General features: G+C 41.7%; 1 protein-coding gene across 1 annotated transcript; it reads left to right on the top strand.

Annotated features, from left to right (window-relative positions):
* Positions 1-834: 834 nt before the first annotated feature.
* Positions 835-15,183, top strand: LOC114603751 (17-beta-hydroxysteroid dehydrogenase 13-like). Its single transcript, XM_077933818.1, has 6 exons — positions 835-945; positions 6,297-6,428; positions 7,888-7,994; positions 9,130-9,267; positions 11,973-12,083; positions 15,036-15,183. The coding sequence occupies exons 1-6, from the start codon at positions 910-912 to the stop codon at positions 15,097-15,099; spliced, it is 588 nt and encodes a 195-aa protein (XP_077789944.1). The 5' UTR covers positions 835-909; the 3' UTR covers positions 15,100-15,183.
* The last annotated feature ends 2,512 nt before the right edge of the window (positions 15,184-17,695 follow it).

Below are 17,695 nucleotides of genomic sequence, written 5' to 3'. Positions count from 1 at the left end.
CACGCAGCACGTCTTCCCTGTACAGGTCTTTTGTTTATGCCGTGAATATGCTAACATCGTACCTGTGGGTTATAGATGTTTATAGATGTTTTTCCCCGCTAGGAAGGTGTTGAGGAAACAGCTGAGGAATGCAGAAAGCTGGGTGCCATTGCGCACGCTTTTGTCGTGGACTGCAGGAACAGGACGGAAATCTACAGTGTTGCAGATAAAGTAAGATTCCTATGAGATGTTTCCAAACTTTTTCCAAGCCTGTTGGGTCATCATGGGATGACCTTACATACTCCCCAACACTTGGCACAGGAGGAGATGTATGCCTGTTTTGCATTAAGTGAGCACAGAGCATCCAGAGTAGTGTGTAGCACTCAGAGTCCTGGACTAGGAATATAGAGTGTTGTTGTTTAGTCGTTTAGTCGTGTCCGACTCTTCATGACCCCATGGACCAGAGCACACCAGGCACTCCTGTCTTCCACTGCCTCCCGCAGTTTGGTCAAACTCATGCTGGTAGCTTCAAGAACACTATCCAGCCATCTCGTCCTCTGTCGTCCCCTTCTCCTTGTGCCCTCCATCTTTCCCAACATCAGGGTCTTTTCCAGGGAGTCTTCTCTTCTCATGAGGTGGCCAAAGTCTTGGAGCCTCAGCTTCACAATCTGTCCTTCCAGTGAGCACTCAGGGCTGATTTCCTTCAAAATGGATAGGTTTGCTCTTCTTGCAGTCCATGGGACTCTCAAGAGTCTCCTCCAGCACCATAATTCAAAAGCATCAATTCTTCGGTGATCAGCCTTCTTTATGGTCCAGCTCTCACTTCCATACATCACTACTGGGGAATATAGAGAGCTGGGTTCAAATTCCCCATTCAGCCAACCTGATCTACCTCACAGAGTTGTAAGAAGAAAATGAGGATGAGGAACCATGCTTGCCATTCCTGGCAACTCAGAGGATCAGCAGGTTAGAACCATCATAAATAAATGGGCCTGTGTTGGAAAAGCTGAAGTTTTTTCACAGGCCAGCCTCTTTCTCCCAACCTCATTGAATGTACCTTTTGAATTATTTCATTTAGAATGATAAAATAAATTTAAATTTTCACAAAAGTCGTATAAAACCTCATTGTAATAAAACCTTTAGTCTTTACCAAAATAATAATAATAAAACAAAGTTTTAAAAAGTTTTTAAAAGCTATTTAAAACATTTTTAAAAAACATCAACAATACAGTCTGCTAAAAACCAGATAAAAACTTGTCAACGTCTCGATAGGCTTCGCTAAACAAAAGAGTTCTTAGCAGTTTCTGAAAAGAGTGCACCTGCCTGGTGTCAATAGGCTGGGAGTCCCAAAGTGTGGGTGCTGCCACACGAAATGATAGATTTCTTATGAATGCAGAGTGGGTATTGTGTGGTACCTGTAACAGTACCAGTTCCGCAGATCGAAGAGGTTAAGCGGGCATATATGAGGTAAGGTTATCTCACAGGGAAGCTGGTCCCAAGCTGTTAAGGGCTTTATATACACTAACACCTTGAACTTGCTCTGGTAGCAAATCAGCAAGCAGTGCAGGTCTCTGAGCAGAGGAATTATATGCTGATAGGGTCTCGCCCCTGTCAGCAATTGCACTGCAGCAATCTGCACAAACTGCAGCTTCCAGATCAAGTGCATGGGAAGCCCCGCATAGAGTGCATTGCACTAATCCAGTCTTGAAGTAACCAGTGCATGGACTACTGTGGTCAGGCTTTATATTATTATTATTATTATTATTATTATTATTATTATTATTATTATTATTAATAATACCCCAGCCACTCTGGGTGGCTTCCAACAAAATATTAAAATACAATGGTCTGTTAAACATTACAGTGGTACCTCAGGTTAAGTACTTAATTCCTTCCGGAGGTCCGTTCTTAACCTGAAACTGTTCTTAACCTGAAGCACCACTTTAGCTAATGGGGCCTCCTGCTGCCGCCACGCCGCCAGAGCACGATTTCTGTTCTCATCCTGAAGCAAAGTTCTTAACCTGAAGCACTATTTCTGGGTTAGCGGAGTGTGTAACCTGAAGCGTATGTAACCTGAAGCATATGTAACCCGAGGTACCACTGTAGAAGCTTCCCTAAACAGGGCTGCCTTCAGATGTCTTCTAAAAGTCTGGTAGTTGTTTTTCTCTTTGACATCTGGGGGGAGGGCGTTCCACAGGGAGGGTGTCACTACCGAGAAGACCCTCTGCCTGGTTCCCTGTAACTTGGCTTCTTGCAGCGAGGGAAATGCCAGAAGGCCCTCGGAGCTGGACCTCAGTGTCCGGGCAGAGCGATGGGGGTGGAGACGCTCCTTCAGGTATACCAGACCGAGGCCGGTTAGGGCTTTAAAGGTCAGCACCAACAGTTTGGGAATGGCCGTACCTGTTGTACAAGTCTCAGGTCACAAAGAGCACTTCTAGCCACTGGGGCTACCCGGTACCAAAGCCAGACACAGAAGTACCCCTTGACTGCAAACGTGCTTCTTCAGGGAGAGTGCAGCAATCATTGTTGTCATACCAACTTCTCAGAAATGGGAATTACTATACACCCACAGTTCTTCCAGCTTGCCAAGATTCAAGTTCAGCTTGTTTCTCCTTATTGCATCCAGGCACCAACCCAATCATTGCATGGCCACTGGGTGTCATCAGCATACTGATCACACCTTGATCCTTCTCACTTCCCACTGCTTCCTATGAATATTAAATAGTATTGAAGATCAGCCCCTTCATCTAGAATCAAGTTGTGGATGAGGATGGTCTTATCATGTGCCAATCTAGCACTGAACTCTGTGTGAAGTTTCATAATTTGTCCTTTTATTTCTTTATTTTTAAAAAATTAATCTTTATTAATTTAAATTACACACATATACAAAGAATTTACAATCTCAAACTACAAAAAGAAAATTAAAGAAAAAACAATTAAGAAAAGAGAAAAGAAGAAAACACAGAAAAAAGAAAGAAGAAAAAGCAGATTTACGTGCATAAAAAAAATCTTAATCTTCCTAATTAATACTTAAATAAACCAGACTTCTGAGAAAACAAGTCTTTCAATCATTCTCAATGTACTGTTTATACTATTGTTTTTTTTTTGCACAGTTTTATATTCTTTAATATTGTTCCCATCTACCCCACAAACAGTATTTGTTGTGTTTACAAGTATCACTCAAGTTCTGCTAATATGGTGTGGTTGGTACAAGATGATCTTATATAATCCTTCAATATTCTCCATTCTCCAAATATTTTCTGCTTCAATACTCCTCTAACTCTTCCCGTCAGTTTTGCTAGTTGTAAATATTCTAACATGAGTATCTGCCAATCTGTGATTGTCGGTATTGTTAGGTTTTCCCACTTCCTCGCCACAAGAATTCTTGCTCCTGTGGTGGCATACATGAACAGTGGTCTTATGTCTTTTTTAATTTCTAATGGTAAAATGCCTAAAAGAAAGATCTCTGGTTGTTGTTTTTTTAAGTGAGTCTGAATAATTTCTTAAATTCATTATGGATATTATCCCAGAATTCCCTAATGATTGCACAAGTCCGCCTCATGTGGTAGTATGACCCCACATCTATTTTACATCTCCAACAAATCCGTGACCCTCCTTTATACATTTTCGCTAGTTTCAAGGGGGTATGATGCCATCTATATAACATCTTCATGATGTTCTCCCAAAGGTTATAGCATGCCGTGAATTTAATATCTGCCTTCCACAATCTCTCCCATTGGTTCATATATATGTTGTATCCAAAATCATGTGCTCATTTCACCATAACTGACTTGACTTGTTCTTCTTTTGTTTCCCATTCCAAAAGATATTCATAGATTCATGAGATATTTTTTCCTTTAATAAAAATTAGCGTATTTTTTGTTCTATAGGACGCACCCGACCATAGGACGCACCTTGTTTTAGAGGGGGAGAACAAGGGAAAAAAATCTCCCCCTCTCTGCTCAGCGCCCCTTCAGCGAAGCGGCAGGAGAAACGGAGCCCCTTCCATTTCTCCTCCCGCTTGGCTGAAGGGGCGCTGCGCAGCTCTCCCTCTCTGCTGAAGCCAGGAGAGTCTTGCTCTCCCGGCTTCAGCAAAAGGAACCCGAAGTCTTTGGAGTGCAGCGTGAGTTCCCGCTGTGCTCCAAAGGCTTCAGGCGGCTATCCCTGCAGCCTGGAGAGCGAGAGGGGCCCTGGCCCTGCGCACCGACCCCTCTCGCTCTCCAGGCTTCAGCAAAAGCAACACGAAGCCTTGTTATAAATAACAAGGGGGACAGAGGGCATCCCTGTCTCGTCCCTTTTCTGATGGAGATGTTCTCTGTGAGGTTACCATTTATTAGAAGTCTAGCCATCTGCTGTTCATATATTGCCTCTATTCCCTTCTTAAATTGTATTCCAAAATTCATTATTTCCAGTGTTTTTTCATGTAAAACCAAGAGACATTATCAAATGCCTTTTCAGCATCAAGTAGTAGTAAAGCTGCCATTTTATCACTATTTGCTTCTGGGTATTCTAATATGTCTATGATGTTTCTTGTATTCTTGAGATTTGTCTGCCAGGGAGGATTCCAGCTTGATTTGGATGAATAACATCTTTAATGACCTCTCTGAGCCTATTTGCCAATATGTTAGGAAAGATTTTGTAATCATAATTTAAAAGTGATATTGGCCTATACTTAGTCATTAACTCTGGGTCCCCTCCCTGTTTGGGTATGACGGTTATGTATGCTTCTTTCCACGAATCGAGTACTTTCCCTTGATTGCAGATGTTATTCATTATTTCAGTAAGTGGTGTAATTAATATTGCTTCCATTTTTTTATAATATTCCGCTGGGAGGCCGTCTGGGTCAGGTGTTTTGCCTACTTTAACTTTCTGGGTAGCTTTCTTAATTTCTGCTTCTGCTATTGGGGCATCCAATATTTGAAGTTTCTCTTTCTTAATCTCTGGGATTTTCTGTTGGTGTAGATAATCTTCAACTTTCCCCCCTATATCTAATTCTTTCTTATACAAATCTCCATAATATTTTACAAATTTTTGCATTATTATCTTAGGATCATCTATACATTTCTCATTTATTTTTATTCTATTTACTTGTTTTTCATTTCTCCTCTTTTTGAGTTGCCATGCCAAGTATTTACTTGGTTTGTTGGCAAACTCAAAATTATTTTGTTTACCCATTCTCAAATTCAATTCCATTTCTTGCTCTATTTTTGATTTGTATTCTGCCTGCAATAGTTTAATTTCTCTTTTAATTTTGTCATCGCTTGGTTGTTTATTTAATTCTTTTTCTTTTTCCTTTATTTCCTCCAACAATCCTGTTTTTTCTTTTTCACTTTCTTTTCTTAATATCACATTTTGTTTTATAAAATATCCCCTGATGACCGCCTTGCTCACGTCCCATATTGTTCTTACATCATATTGTTCTTACCTGAAGGAGCGTCTCCACCCCCATCGTTCTGCCCGGACGCTGAGGTCCAGCGCCGAGGGCCTTCTGGCGGTTCCCTCATTGCGAGAAGCAAAGCTACAGGGAACCAGGCAGAGGGCCTTCTCGGTAGTGGCGCCCGCCCTGTGGAATGCCCTCCCATCAGATGTCAAAGCGATAAATAACTACCTGACATTCAGAAGACATCTTAAGGCAGCCCTGTTCAGGGAAGTTTTTAATCTGTGATATTTTACTGTATCTTTGGTTTCTATGGAAGCCACCCAGAGTGGCTGGGGAAACCCAGCCAGATGGGCGGGGTACAAATAATATATTATTATTATTATTATTATTATTATTATTATTATTATTATTATTATTACATCACTAACTTATTTGTTGTTCAATTCAAAATATACTTTCAAATTTTTTTTGCACCCTCTACTATCTTTTCATATTTCAATAGAAGTTTATTTAGTTTCCATCTCCACATTCCTGTTGTCCAATCTGGTTTTATTCTCAACAAAACCAGGTTGTGATCCAAAATTGTTTTTGGTAGAATTTGTACCTCTTCAATCCTTCTTAGCAGCTCTTTGGAAAGCCAAATGGCATCTATCCTGCTAGCCAATTTCTTTGGTTTGGAATAGTATGTATATTCTTTCTCTATTCTTTGCTTGTATCTCCATGAATCTACTAAATCTAAATTTTCACTCATTTTTAGAAAGGTGGATGGTAATTTCCCTTGGTTTTTATTTCCTCCAGGCCTATCTAATTGCGGGTCAATTACTCATTTAAATCCCCGATTAATATTATTTTGTCTTCCAGATAGTCCATCGGCTTTATTTCTAAGTTATTAAAGAAGGCTGCTTTTCTTTCATTAGTGCTTTTAAATTTGTTATAGGTGAAAAAAGAAATTGGAGATGTGAGCATCTTGATAAATAACGCTGCAGCAACAAAAGTAGCCGTACTGTGTTCAACCAAGGATGAGCTGATCCAGAACATGTTCGACATTAACGTTCTTGCTCATTTCTGGGTAATATTATTATTACTTATTGAATTTATATCTGCTCCCCTTCCCCCCTCCAGTTTATCTCCATTTTTCAGCCTCTACCTTTCTGGCTTCCTTCTACCTGCTTCCTTTCTCTTGGTTTGGGACTCTCCTGGAAACTGAAGCCAGCCATCACTTTATTCTCCAGCTGTGTACATGGCCAGCTCCCAATACTGTGGTATGATGGAGGCATGACGTCCTACTTTTTATGTTCATAATGCAATATAGAAGCATAAAACGATTAAAAATTAAGCAATAAAAAGATAAGGTAAAAAGTAGGGTGTCATGTATCCATCTACGTCAGGGGTTAGCAAACTTTTTCAGCAGGGGGCCGGTCCACTGTCCCTCAGATCTTGTGGGGGGGGCGGACTATATTTTGAAAAGAAAAAAAAAGAATGAATTCCAATTCCCCACAAATAACCCAGAGATGCATTTTAAATAAAAGGACACATTCTACTCATGTAGACTGTCCGTGGGCCAGATTTGGAAGGCGATTTGGCCAGATCCGGCCCCCAGGCCTTAGTTTGCCTACCCATGATCTACGTTGTGAAAACCATTCCTTAACCCTTCCTTAACTTGAAAAACCATGCGAGTAAATCAGCCCTAGACTTCCAGCTCCCATCACCCTCAGCAAGCATGGTCAATGATGAGAGTTGTAGTCCAACAATGTCTAGAGAGCACTACATTGGCCACCCCTGGGATTAATCAGTTACATGAATCTATTAAAAATTTCTGCTGGACTGACTATACCCCCTTCCTCTTTCATGGAAATGTTCAGCACCCATGGAAGCAAATAATAATTGGAGACTTGTGGGGATGGGGGATCAGGATCTCTAAAATGTTCACAAAGTATAAAATCTTCATTGCTTAGTCTCAGTCATACAACAGTTTGATAAAAAGTGGGACACCACTCAAATGTTAATGAAACAAACTTAATAAAGCTTAAGTTTCTGATTGTTTTCAGTTTGCCATACGAGGATCCTACGAGGTGATCAAGGATCCTCCCTTTTTTTCCATTTCTTTAACCCAGAGATAGTAAACTCTTTGTCTTCAAAATGTTGTTGGACTACAACTCCCATCATCCCTGATCATTGGCTATGCTAGATTGGCAAATGCTGCTACGGTCCCTTCAGCAAACAGCAGGTTACTTCCAGATTTTGGCGTGGTCCAGGATCCACCTGCTCACTCTCATGTCTTTCCTCCTAATTGTAGTTCTTATATGAGGCCTGGGGAACATTTGGCCCTCTGGGTCACCAACTCACATGGACTACAACTCCCATCATCCCTAACCATATGATGTGAAGGCTAAGGCTGATGGGAACTGGAGTCCAATAACATCTGGAGGGCAAAGGCTTCCCCAGACAGATTTCTGACAAAACATTTTGGAACCATTAGCTTCTAACTTTTCATTTTCTTTCTTTCTTTGTTTTAATTTGCATTCAAGACAGTTAAAGCGTTCCTGACACCAATGATTAAAAACAATCACGGACATATTGTCACGGTTGCTTCATTCGCTGGGCATTTAGGCATTCCATACATGGTTTGCTACAGGTATGAATCATTGTGGTTTTCTTTTATCAGGGTAGCAAGTTCAAGCTCAGCTCAAAAGGGGTCCACAATTGTTGTACGTTTGGGAGACACTGGTTTAGAGGGATGTTTAGCTAACATGGCGGATTCCTGATTCACATGGGAGAAGCACATGAGGAAAGTCCCAAGAAAGAGGCAATTTGGCCGCTCAAAAATGGAGTTCTTGGTCCAAACTTTGCAGGTCCTCCACATTCCCAGTCAGGGTCTTGGAGAATAACTTAGCTAATTAAAATAAAAATCAGATTGGTTTTCAAAAATAATAATTGTGTGCTGATTTGCAAAAGGTCTTACTTTAAAAAAAGAAGGGATTACATTTGAAATAAAGGGGTGTGTGTGTGTTTATGTGCTTTTAAGGAGATGGGGGGGGACCATTTTGTATGTTATACCATAATAAGCATAAATGAAAGAATATCACAGGGCGGCGACCTGAAAAATGTTCTCTTCCACCATTCTCTTCTGTCCTACGGAATGCCCTTCCCTTCGCTGTATGGGAAGCAGGAACCACCAATTGCTTCAGACATTGTGCAAAGATGTAAGGCAGGATTCAGAGAAGGCGCCTCATCAGCAAAAGCCCCATGGAAGGACTGCCATTTTCACAACAGGGCTCTGCCCTATGTGCCCCCAACTCAGAACACCCTGAAATTGGCTTGGAGGAAAAACCCAGAACAGTGTATATAGGGAGCGAAGGGGGGAGGGAGTTGTCCTGTCTAGCAAGCGGTAATGCTTGCCTTTACAAAATGGTTGCCTTAGCGCAATGCTGACTTCTTCCCACACCTATTTTACATGGGGTTTCCCTGACCCATATAAGACCCTGTTTCTAATTTGTTTGAATTTCATTGATTTGAAGCGTATTCCATTGAACGTGGGGTTTTATTTGTTTTTATATGCTTTTATACTGCTGTTGTGATGGTTTTAGGTTTTATGTTTGTTTTAATGATACTGTCGGTTTATTTATTTTGTCAAACACCGCTTCAGATTTTTTTAATATATATTAAAAATTAAGCGGATTATAAATGCTTTAAAATAAATAACATGTGAAAACTAAGACATCTATTTCCCCATAAATCGTGTCTAACCTCACCTCACGCCCCTCCCTCAGTTCAAGCAAGTGGAGTGCCGTGGGATTTCATGAGAGTCTGAAAGAGGAGCTGAGCCTTTTGAAAATGGATGGGATTGAAACAACATGCATGTGCCCGGTTTTTATGAACACTGAGTCTGTAAAACTCCTTAAGGCAAGGTAAGTGATAATAAGGGCAGGGAGTTTGTATACACCTGCCCCATTGCATTAACTGTTCTTTGATAAATTTGTGTCTCCTTTTTCCAGTTTCTCTAAGTAGTTCTAAGGTTCTCTATCATCGGAAGACAGAACATGGTGTGCAGTAGCATGCACCAACCTTGTGCTTATTTCAATTCACATCTGACATGCGAAATGGGAAAATTCTTGATGGAGGTGGTGGTGAACACAGCCTGTGTTAGAAACAATAAGTGTTCTGTGAAGGGTAAGGTAAAGGGGGACCCCTGACCATTAGGTCCAGTCGCGGACGACTCTGGGGTTGCAGTGCTCATCTTGCTTTATTGGCCGAGGGAGCCGGCGTACAGCTTTCGGGTCATGTGGCCAGCATGACTGAGCCGCTTCTGGCGAACCTGAGCAGCGCACAGAAATGCCGTTTACCTTCCCGCCGGAGCGGTACCTATTTATCTACTTGCACTTTGACGTGCTTTCAAACTGCTAGGTTAGCAGGAGCAGGGACTGAGCAACGGGAGCTCACCCCATCACGGGGATTCGAACCGCTGACCTTCTGATCAGCAAGCCCAAGAGGCTCAGTGGTTTAACCCACAGTGCTTCTGCTAATGCAATTCTCATTGTCCGTACTGAGTTGGGGCTGGTGTAGCACCTATCCTGCAAAAGGAAGCTTTGTAGTGGCCAGTTCTGAGCCTGAATACTTTGTGCTAGAAAGCAGATTGCTCTTCTCAAAAACAGGGGGTGGGAGTGAGGAATATAATGTTAAAAGTGTTCAGGTTAAGAGCTGGCAGTCAGGTCCTGACTTTCCTGTAATATTGTCCATTGGGGGTGTTTAAACCTCACAATCTGAAATGCTAATGGAAAGTTTGGGGTTGTTGTTGTTGTTTAGTCGTTTAGTCGTGTCCGACTCTTCGTGACTCCATGGACCAGAGCAAACCAGGCAAACACCAGTTTGGGGTACTTGGCTCCAAACCTGAGTGCTAGAACCAGTGAAGGCGGTGAAGGTCCTGCGTGAGTGAGTGGAGGCGGTTGGAGGATGGATGGGGGCTAACAGATTGAGGTTGAATCCTGACAAAACAGAAGTACTGTTTTTGGGGGAAAGGAGGCGGGCGGGTGTGGAGGATTCCCTGGTCCTGAATGGGGTAACTGTGCCCCTGAAGGACCAGGTGCGCAGCCTGGGAGTCATTTTGGACTCACCGCTATCCATAGAGGTGCAGGTCAATTCTGTGTCCAGGGCAGCTGTCTACCAGCTCCATCTGGTACGCAGGTTGAGACCCTACCTGCCCACGGACTGTCTCACCAGAGTGGTGCATGCTCTAGTTATTTCTCGCTTGGACTACTGCAATGCGCTCTACATGGGACTACCTTTGAAGGTGACCCGGAAACTACAACTAATCCAGAATGCGGCAGCTAGACGGATGACTGGGAGTGGCCGCTGAGACCACATAACACTGGTCTTGAAAGACCTTCACTGGCTCCCAGTACGTTTCCAAGCACAATTCAAAGTGTTGGTGCTGACCTTTAAAGCCCTAAACGGCCTCAGTCCAGTATACATGAAGGTCTCCACCCCCATCGTTCTGCCCGGACACTGAGGTCCAGCGCCGAGGGCCTTCTGGTGGTTCCCTCACTGCAAGAAGCCAAGTTACAGGGAACCAGGCAGAGGGCCTTCTCGGTAGTGGCACCTGCCCTGTAGAACGCCCTCCCACCAGATGTCAAAGAGAAAAACAACTACCAGGCTTTTAGAAGACATCTGAAGGCAGCCCTGTTTAGGGAAGCTTTGAATGTTTAACAGACCATTGTATTTTAATATTTTGTTGGAAGCTGCCCAGAGTGGCTGGGGAAACCCAGCCAGGGTATAAATATATTATTATTATTATTATTATTATTATTATTATTATTATTATTATTCTCTTCAGCCCTTCCTCTTGGAACTAGCTGGAGCCCAGAACCATGGGTGGAGGAAGCGGGGTGCGGTGGGGGTGGGTTGCCCCAGGTGTCACTACTGAGGGTGACAAAATGCCAGGCGGCACTCATCGTGGGGCCTGCAGCACACCTGAGCCACGCGTCTCTCCTGGGAGTGACATGATGGCTTGGGTGCCCGCAGGCTCCACACTGCCCCAAATAATCCGCCCGCTGCCTCCCCCTCAGCTGTCGGGCGGCTGAGTGGGAGGAGGCAGGCAGACTCCTTAGAGGCCCCGCAGAGCGTCCTGCCCTGGCTTGCCTCGCCCCGTGGGTGGCTGACCTTGTCCCTGGGCACAGGGCACACGCGCTGCCCCAGGTGCCCAATCGGCTTGCTCCACCGCTGCCCAGAACAGAAGCATAATGGCATAAATGCTAAGCTGTGGTTCAGAGGTAGAGCTTCTGCTCTGCATGCAAACAAGCCTACTTCAATCCCCCACATCTCCAAAAAGGACGAGGAGAGAATCCTATGTGAAATCCCGGAGAGCTGCTATCAGTATACACAATACTGAGCTTCACAGACTGCTGGTATCTGTTTCCTTTGTTCCTATGCAAGGCTTGTTGAGTAGAGCAAGTCTCAAATGGAAGCACCGTTGCTCCACAGGACTTGTGTAAGAATACACCACAACACTTGGTTGTGGGTCTGTATGGTAGTTACTGCTAGATTTGGTCTTTGAACAAAGCAGGCTATAAATTGGAATGAATAAGCAAACAGACATTTATTTTCCATATAACTTCAGGTACCCTTTGCTAGAGGTGGAAGACTCAGCCAAAGCATTAATGGAAGGAATACTTACTAACCAGAAAATGATTTTCGTTCCACGGTGGGCCAAATTTCACCAATTTATGAAGTAAGTGTAACACATACTGTATAATGAAACTGGTGTTCTATTTGTCTGGCTGTAAGCCAAGCTTTCTATTCCGCAATGCAAATTATTTATATTGCAAATGAATAACTGGAGAGTCAAGATGTTGACAAAGGTGTAGGTGCTAAAATAGGAAAAGGTGGGTCCATGTTACTACCTTTTATAATGCACCAGGATAATTTGGGGTGATTACCTTGAGGAAATTTGACTGCTATCCCAGACAGGTGACTTCCATGACAAGCAGTCGGGCGAGCCGCTATTCTGAGTGATTTAACAGATGCGTTTTCTTTTGGAGAGTCAAACAACAGCAATGTCCAATAGCCACTGAAAGCCTTATCCTCAATATTTAAAGTCTTCTGGAAGCAGATTCCATAGTTTTAATTGCGTACCGTGTAAAACCCAAGGTACAGTGGTACCTTGGGTTAAGAACTTAATTCGTTGCGGAGGTCCGTTCTTAACCTGAAACTATTCTTAACCTGAAGCACCACTTTAGCTAATGGGGCCTCCCGCTGCTGCTGCCACGCCACCGCTGTGCGATTTCTGTTCTCATCCTGAAGCAAAGTTCTTAACCTGAAGTACTATTTCTGGGTTAGCGGTCTGTAACCTGAAGCGTCTGTAACCCGAGGTACCACTGTACTTCCTTCTGTCTGCTGTTGTTGCTGTTGTTTGTCTGACTATCCAAAAGACATTGTTGTCAGTGTGTACGATCCCAGGAAACATTAGTTCCATTTTCTGAGGAATATACAGTGTGTGTGCTGATTTGAAGTATTATCATTATTCCATGGATATTCCTATTCCATTAGGACAAGTAAGGCACTGTCCATCAAGCTCAGTCTGCCCTCTGCTAGCCCCTGCCTGCCTACCTCCTTACAACCAGCCTAGGGGGTGGAACTGCCTATCAGCCTCCTCCTCCTTTGCCTCAGTGTTGCCTTTGTAGAACTCAGCAGAGAAGAGGATGGGCAAAACCATAATTAGCCAGATCTGCTCATCATTGCTGTTCACCTTCCTGCATTCCGTCCTACCGCCCACGAGGCATCAGCCTCCACTGTCATTATTCCACATTGGGTTATTATTCTTCCCATCGAAAGTATTTTTACTCAAAAAATACTCAGAGGCACGGCCTGCTTTAAGAAGTGGCAAAAAATATTAACTAAATTTATATGGCAAGGGAAAAGAGCCAGAATTAAATTCAAACTCCTCACGGATCTAAGGGAAAGAGGGGGTTTTGCCGTCCCAAACCTAAGGTTATATTACGAGGCTGCGTGCCTCTGTTGGATAAAGGATTGGGCGACCCTGAAAAATACAGATTTGTTAGACTTGGAGGGGTTTAACATCAGATTTGGCTGGCATGCCTATTTGTGGCATGATAAGGGAAAGATTCACAAAGAGTTCTCTAACCATGTCATCAGAGGCCCGCTAATAGAAGTCTGGAATAGAAATAAAAAGCTCCTTGAAAAAGATACCCCCTGGTGGCTTTCCCCGATTGATATTTTGACTATTAAAAAATTAAATTTAGAGGGTGAAAGATGGACATATGAAGATCTTTTAGTTAAATCAGAAAAGGGGTGGAAAATTAGATTGTACGAAGAGCTAAAGGATAAACTAGCTGGCTGGCTACAATTTCACCAAATTAATGCGCTGTGGAACGAACATAAAAAAAAAAGGGATGAGCGGGAAAAAGTCCAAATATCAGGTAGAAATTCTAGAGAGCAATACCAAACTTCTCTCAAAAATGTATAATCAATTATTGGATTGGGAAACAAAAGATGAGAAGGTAAAAGGTGTTATGGTTAAATGGTCTAGAGACCTGGGGTATAATTTGGAACATGACAGATGGGAGAAGTTATGGAAGAGTGGAATGAGGTTCACAGCTTGTGCCACTCTCCGAGAAAATTTAGAAAAAATGATGTATCGCTGGTACATCACCCCAGCAAGACTGGGAAAGATGTACAAGACCGGAGATAGCACATGCTGGAAATGCAAAACTACAGAAGGTAACTTTTTCCACATGTGGTGGACCTGTGATGAGGTAAAAAGATTCTGGGGACAAATTTATGATGAACTAAAGAAAATATTGAAATACACTTTCCCCAAGAAGCCTGAAGTGTTCCTCCTAGGTATGATTGGAGGGGAGATCAAAAGTGAAGACCAAACATTTTTCCAATATGCAACGGTGGCGGCGAGAATTCTATTAGCGCAAAACTGGAAAACCCCTAATATTCCCACGGTCAGAGAATGGCGGATGAAACTATTTGAGTATATTGAATTAGCAAGATTGACACAGAGGATTAGGTATCAAAAAAATGTAAAGCTAAAAAACGATTGGGACAAATTTTTGAATTATATGGAAGTTAATTTGGAAATTAAGAAAATAACAGTGGACGGAATGTAAAACCTGTAATGTACAGAGTCATTATAACATAACTGCAGAATGGGTATTAGTTTATTCAACCTAAACCGAGATGGAAGGAAGACAATGTGTAATGTTTGTAAGTTCGTCTTTTTTCTTATATTTACTTTCTTTGCTTTCTTTTTCTTTCTTTATTTCTTTTTTATCTATTTACTTTTTCTTTTAAATATTTGTATGTAATTTGTAAGAACTAATAAAGAATTTAAAAAAAGAAAGAAAGTATTTTTACTCAAAAAAGTGGTTTATAATTATATATATATATATTTAAATGCAAAAAAAAAAAAATGAGGTCAAGGTGTCTTTTTGTTTTGTTTTGTAACCCATTATTTACAATCAAGTGGTAAAGAAATTTTATTCAATAAATAAATAGACAAATAAGCCATAAATGCCAGTGTTTCAAGATCAGACTGATTAGATTATAATTGTTGTGATCTTTCTTTGTAATTCTGAAATAGCTCTGACCATAAGAATCATATAGAAGTGTTTTCTGTACCATTGTAACCCCACTCCTGCATTATGTCTTCTAGGTGTTTGCCAGAACGTGCTTACAATACCATCATGAATGCCGGCATGTTGTTTCAAAGTATTTAAATGATTAAATGATTGGTTAATTCCACAATGAGTCCACCGCTCTTAACCACTACACCATGCTCCTGCCAACCTAGCAGTTCGAAAGCACATTGTAATGGGATGATGAGCTGCTTGTGCGTAAAATGCAAATCCCTCAGAGTTTGGTCAAGTCCTCAAACCTCTGCCTACGACGGAGCCCCTCCAGCATGGCTCCGTCAGTCGCTAGCAGAATCCGAAAGTGGTCTCTTACGGAATCTCTTCCAGCATAAAAGCTCCTTAACGGAAACACGTCTTCTGGACTCTCGGCGTGACAGTTTCCGGCGAGGAGTGGGTGTCCCTATAGGAGGTCTTGAAACCTCCCCACTGTTTTCGCTGGAAGTGTCTCTGAGCCATCCCTCCGACTCACTTTCCCCTGGAGCCCCTCCTCTCCCCCTGCTGGTTCCCTCTTCAGCTGCTAAGTCTGTCTCAACCTCAGGGAGCCCTTCCACCTCCTGTCCTTCCGATGGCAGTTCCCTGACACACATCAAAGTACAAGTAGATCAATAGGTTCCGCTCTGCTGGGAAGGTAAACAGTGTTTCTGTGCGCTTCTCTGGTTCGCCAGAAGCGGCTTAGTCATGCTGGCCACATGACCCAGAAGCCGTAACCCGGCTCCCTCGGCCAGTAAAGCGAGATGAGCGCTGCAACCCCAGAGTCGGCCACGACTGGACCTAATGGTCAGGGATCCCTTTACCTTTAATTCCACAATATGATGGAAATAATGTTTGTGTGCATTTCTTCTGTTCCATGAACAAATATGCAAATTATTATATATTTTTTCACTTCACAGAAGCAAATGTAATCCCCCCCCCACTATTTTCCCAGTGTTTAGCACTTTTATCATGTGCTAAAACAGGTATGCTCACAATCAGATCGCACCTGCGGTCTCCTCCTGCTTAGCACCTTTATGCAGCTTATTTATTGCAAGTAATGAACTGGCAAGACCTGAAAAATAAAAGTTAGTTCCGGAATAATGGACATTTTAACTGCTGTAATTTCTCAAGGACATGTTAAAGTCTTTGGAGTATCTGCTATGTGCTCTTCACAGCTATATCTTCCCCTTCACCCCAATAAACTCATTATATTAAGTTACTAAAGAACAGGTTCTTCAAAAGTGCTTGTTGCCATGATTATAACTATGACAACTTTCCCAGAAAAATAAAACCACCCAGAGCTTTAAATTACAATTAGAGCAGCAGTAGATTGCAAAGATGGTGGAAGTTTCCTGGATGCATAAAGAACAGCTCAAATAACAACCTACCAGAAGAAGTAAAAAGGTATCTGGGAAAGCAGAAGTGTGTTCAGAAAAGCTCAAGGGCTTTTATTTCTCATAAGAGACATTTAATAGGCAATTTAACTATTGGGCTCAGATACAGAGGTGGGGGAGAGATTCAATTCAGTTAACATTTAAAGTTGAACGTACCAGATCCACACTTTATTTTATTTTTTACCAAAAATTTTATTGGTTTTTACAATATTAACGGCAAACAAAAACACAAAACAAACAAAACATAACAGACATAAATCATAACCTTATTGAAAATAACAGTTATTAACTTTGTAAAACGACTTCCTCGTTTCCCCTTAGTTGAATTTCATTGCATATCCTTATAACAGTTTTCCAAATCCCAATTTTGATACCCTTTAAATTAAACATTAACATCTTTAAATCTTCTCCTTCTTGTATTAAACATATTATTTTATCAGTTAACATAAATACAGTCCTAAGCCCATTAAGTATCTGGAAGCTATTTCCAGTTAGTTTAGCTTAACAAATTTAGCTAAATAATCATTAAATTTCTTCCATTCTTCGTGGTCTTCCTCCTCCTTCTGGTCGCAGGCTCTTCCGGTTAGATCGGCTAGCTCCAAAAAATCCATCATCTTCATCTGCCATTCTTCTACTGTTGGTAATTCTTGAGTTTTCCACTTTTTAGCTAACAAAATACGAGCCGCAGTTGTGGCATACAAAAATAGTTTAACATCTTTCTTGGGCAATTCCAAACCTGTTATTCCAAGAAGAAAGGCCTCTGGTTTCTTTATAAATGTATATTTCAATATTTTTTTCAATTCATTATAAATCTTTTCGCAGAAGTCTTTCACCTTGGGGCAGGTCCACCACATATGAAAGAATGTTCCTTCCTTTTCTTTACATTTCCAACATGTATTATCACAATTATGATACATCTTTGCTAATTTTACAGGAGCCAAATACCATCTATACATCATCTTCATAATACCAGATCCACACTTTAAGAAACAATATACAAACTGAAATGCAGTCATCCTTCAAAGTGCACACTTATCTGAACTCTCTAGCCAAGTAATGTGTACAAAAATGCATATACTGGTGTAAACAGTGCATATAAATACATATATGAGTGAAAATGGCATAACATTGCTTTACAAAAATGTGTATATTAGGCAAAACTGCACACAACCTGTGTATAATTTGCACAAAAATACGGACAATTTTCATTAGGCCATTTTTAAAAAATGCAAATTGATACAGAAATGTGGAGAACTGCATTTAGAATTCAAAAACTGAGAAATTAAGAAAACCCTGAATTTGACAGGCTTGCC

This window comes from Podarcis muralis, chromosome 9 (assembly GCF_964188315.1).
Source record: "Podarcis muralis chromosome 9, rPodMur119.hap1.1, whole genome shotgun sequence".
NCBI classification, from domain to species: Eukaryota; Metazoa; Chordata; class Lepidosauria; order Squamata; family Lacertidae; genus Podarcis; species Podarcis muralis.
The sequence above is the reverse complement of the archived record's forward strand: the minus strand, read 5'-3'. Positions and strand labels throughout refer to the sequence as shown.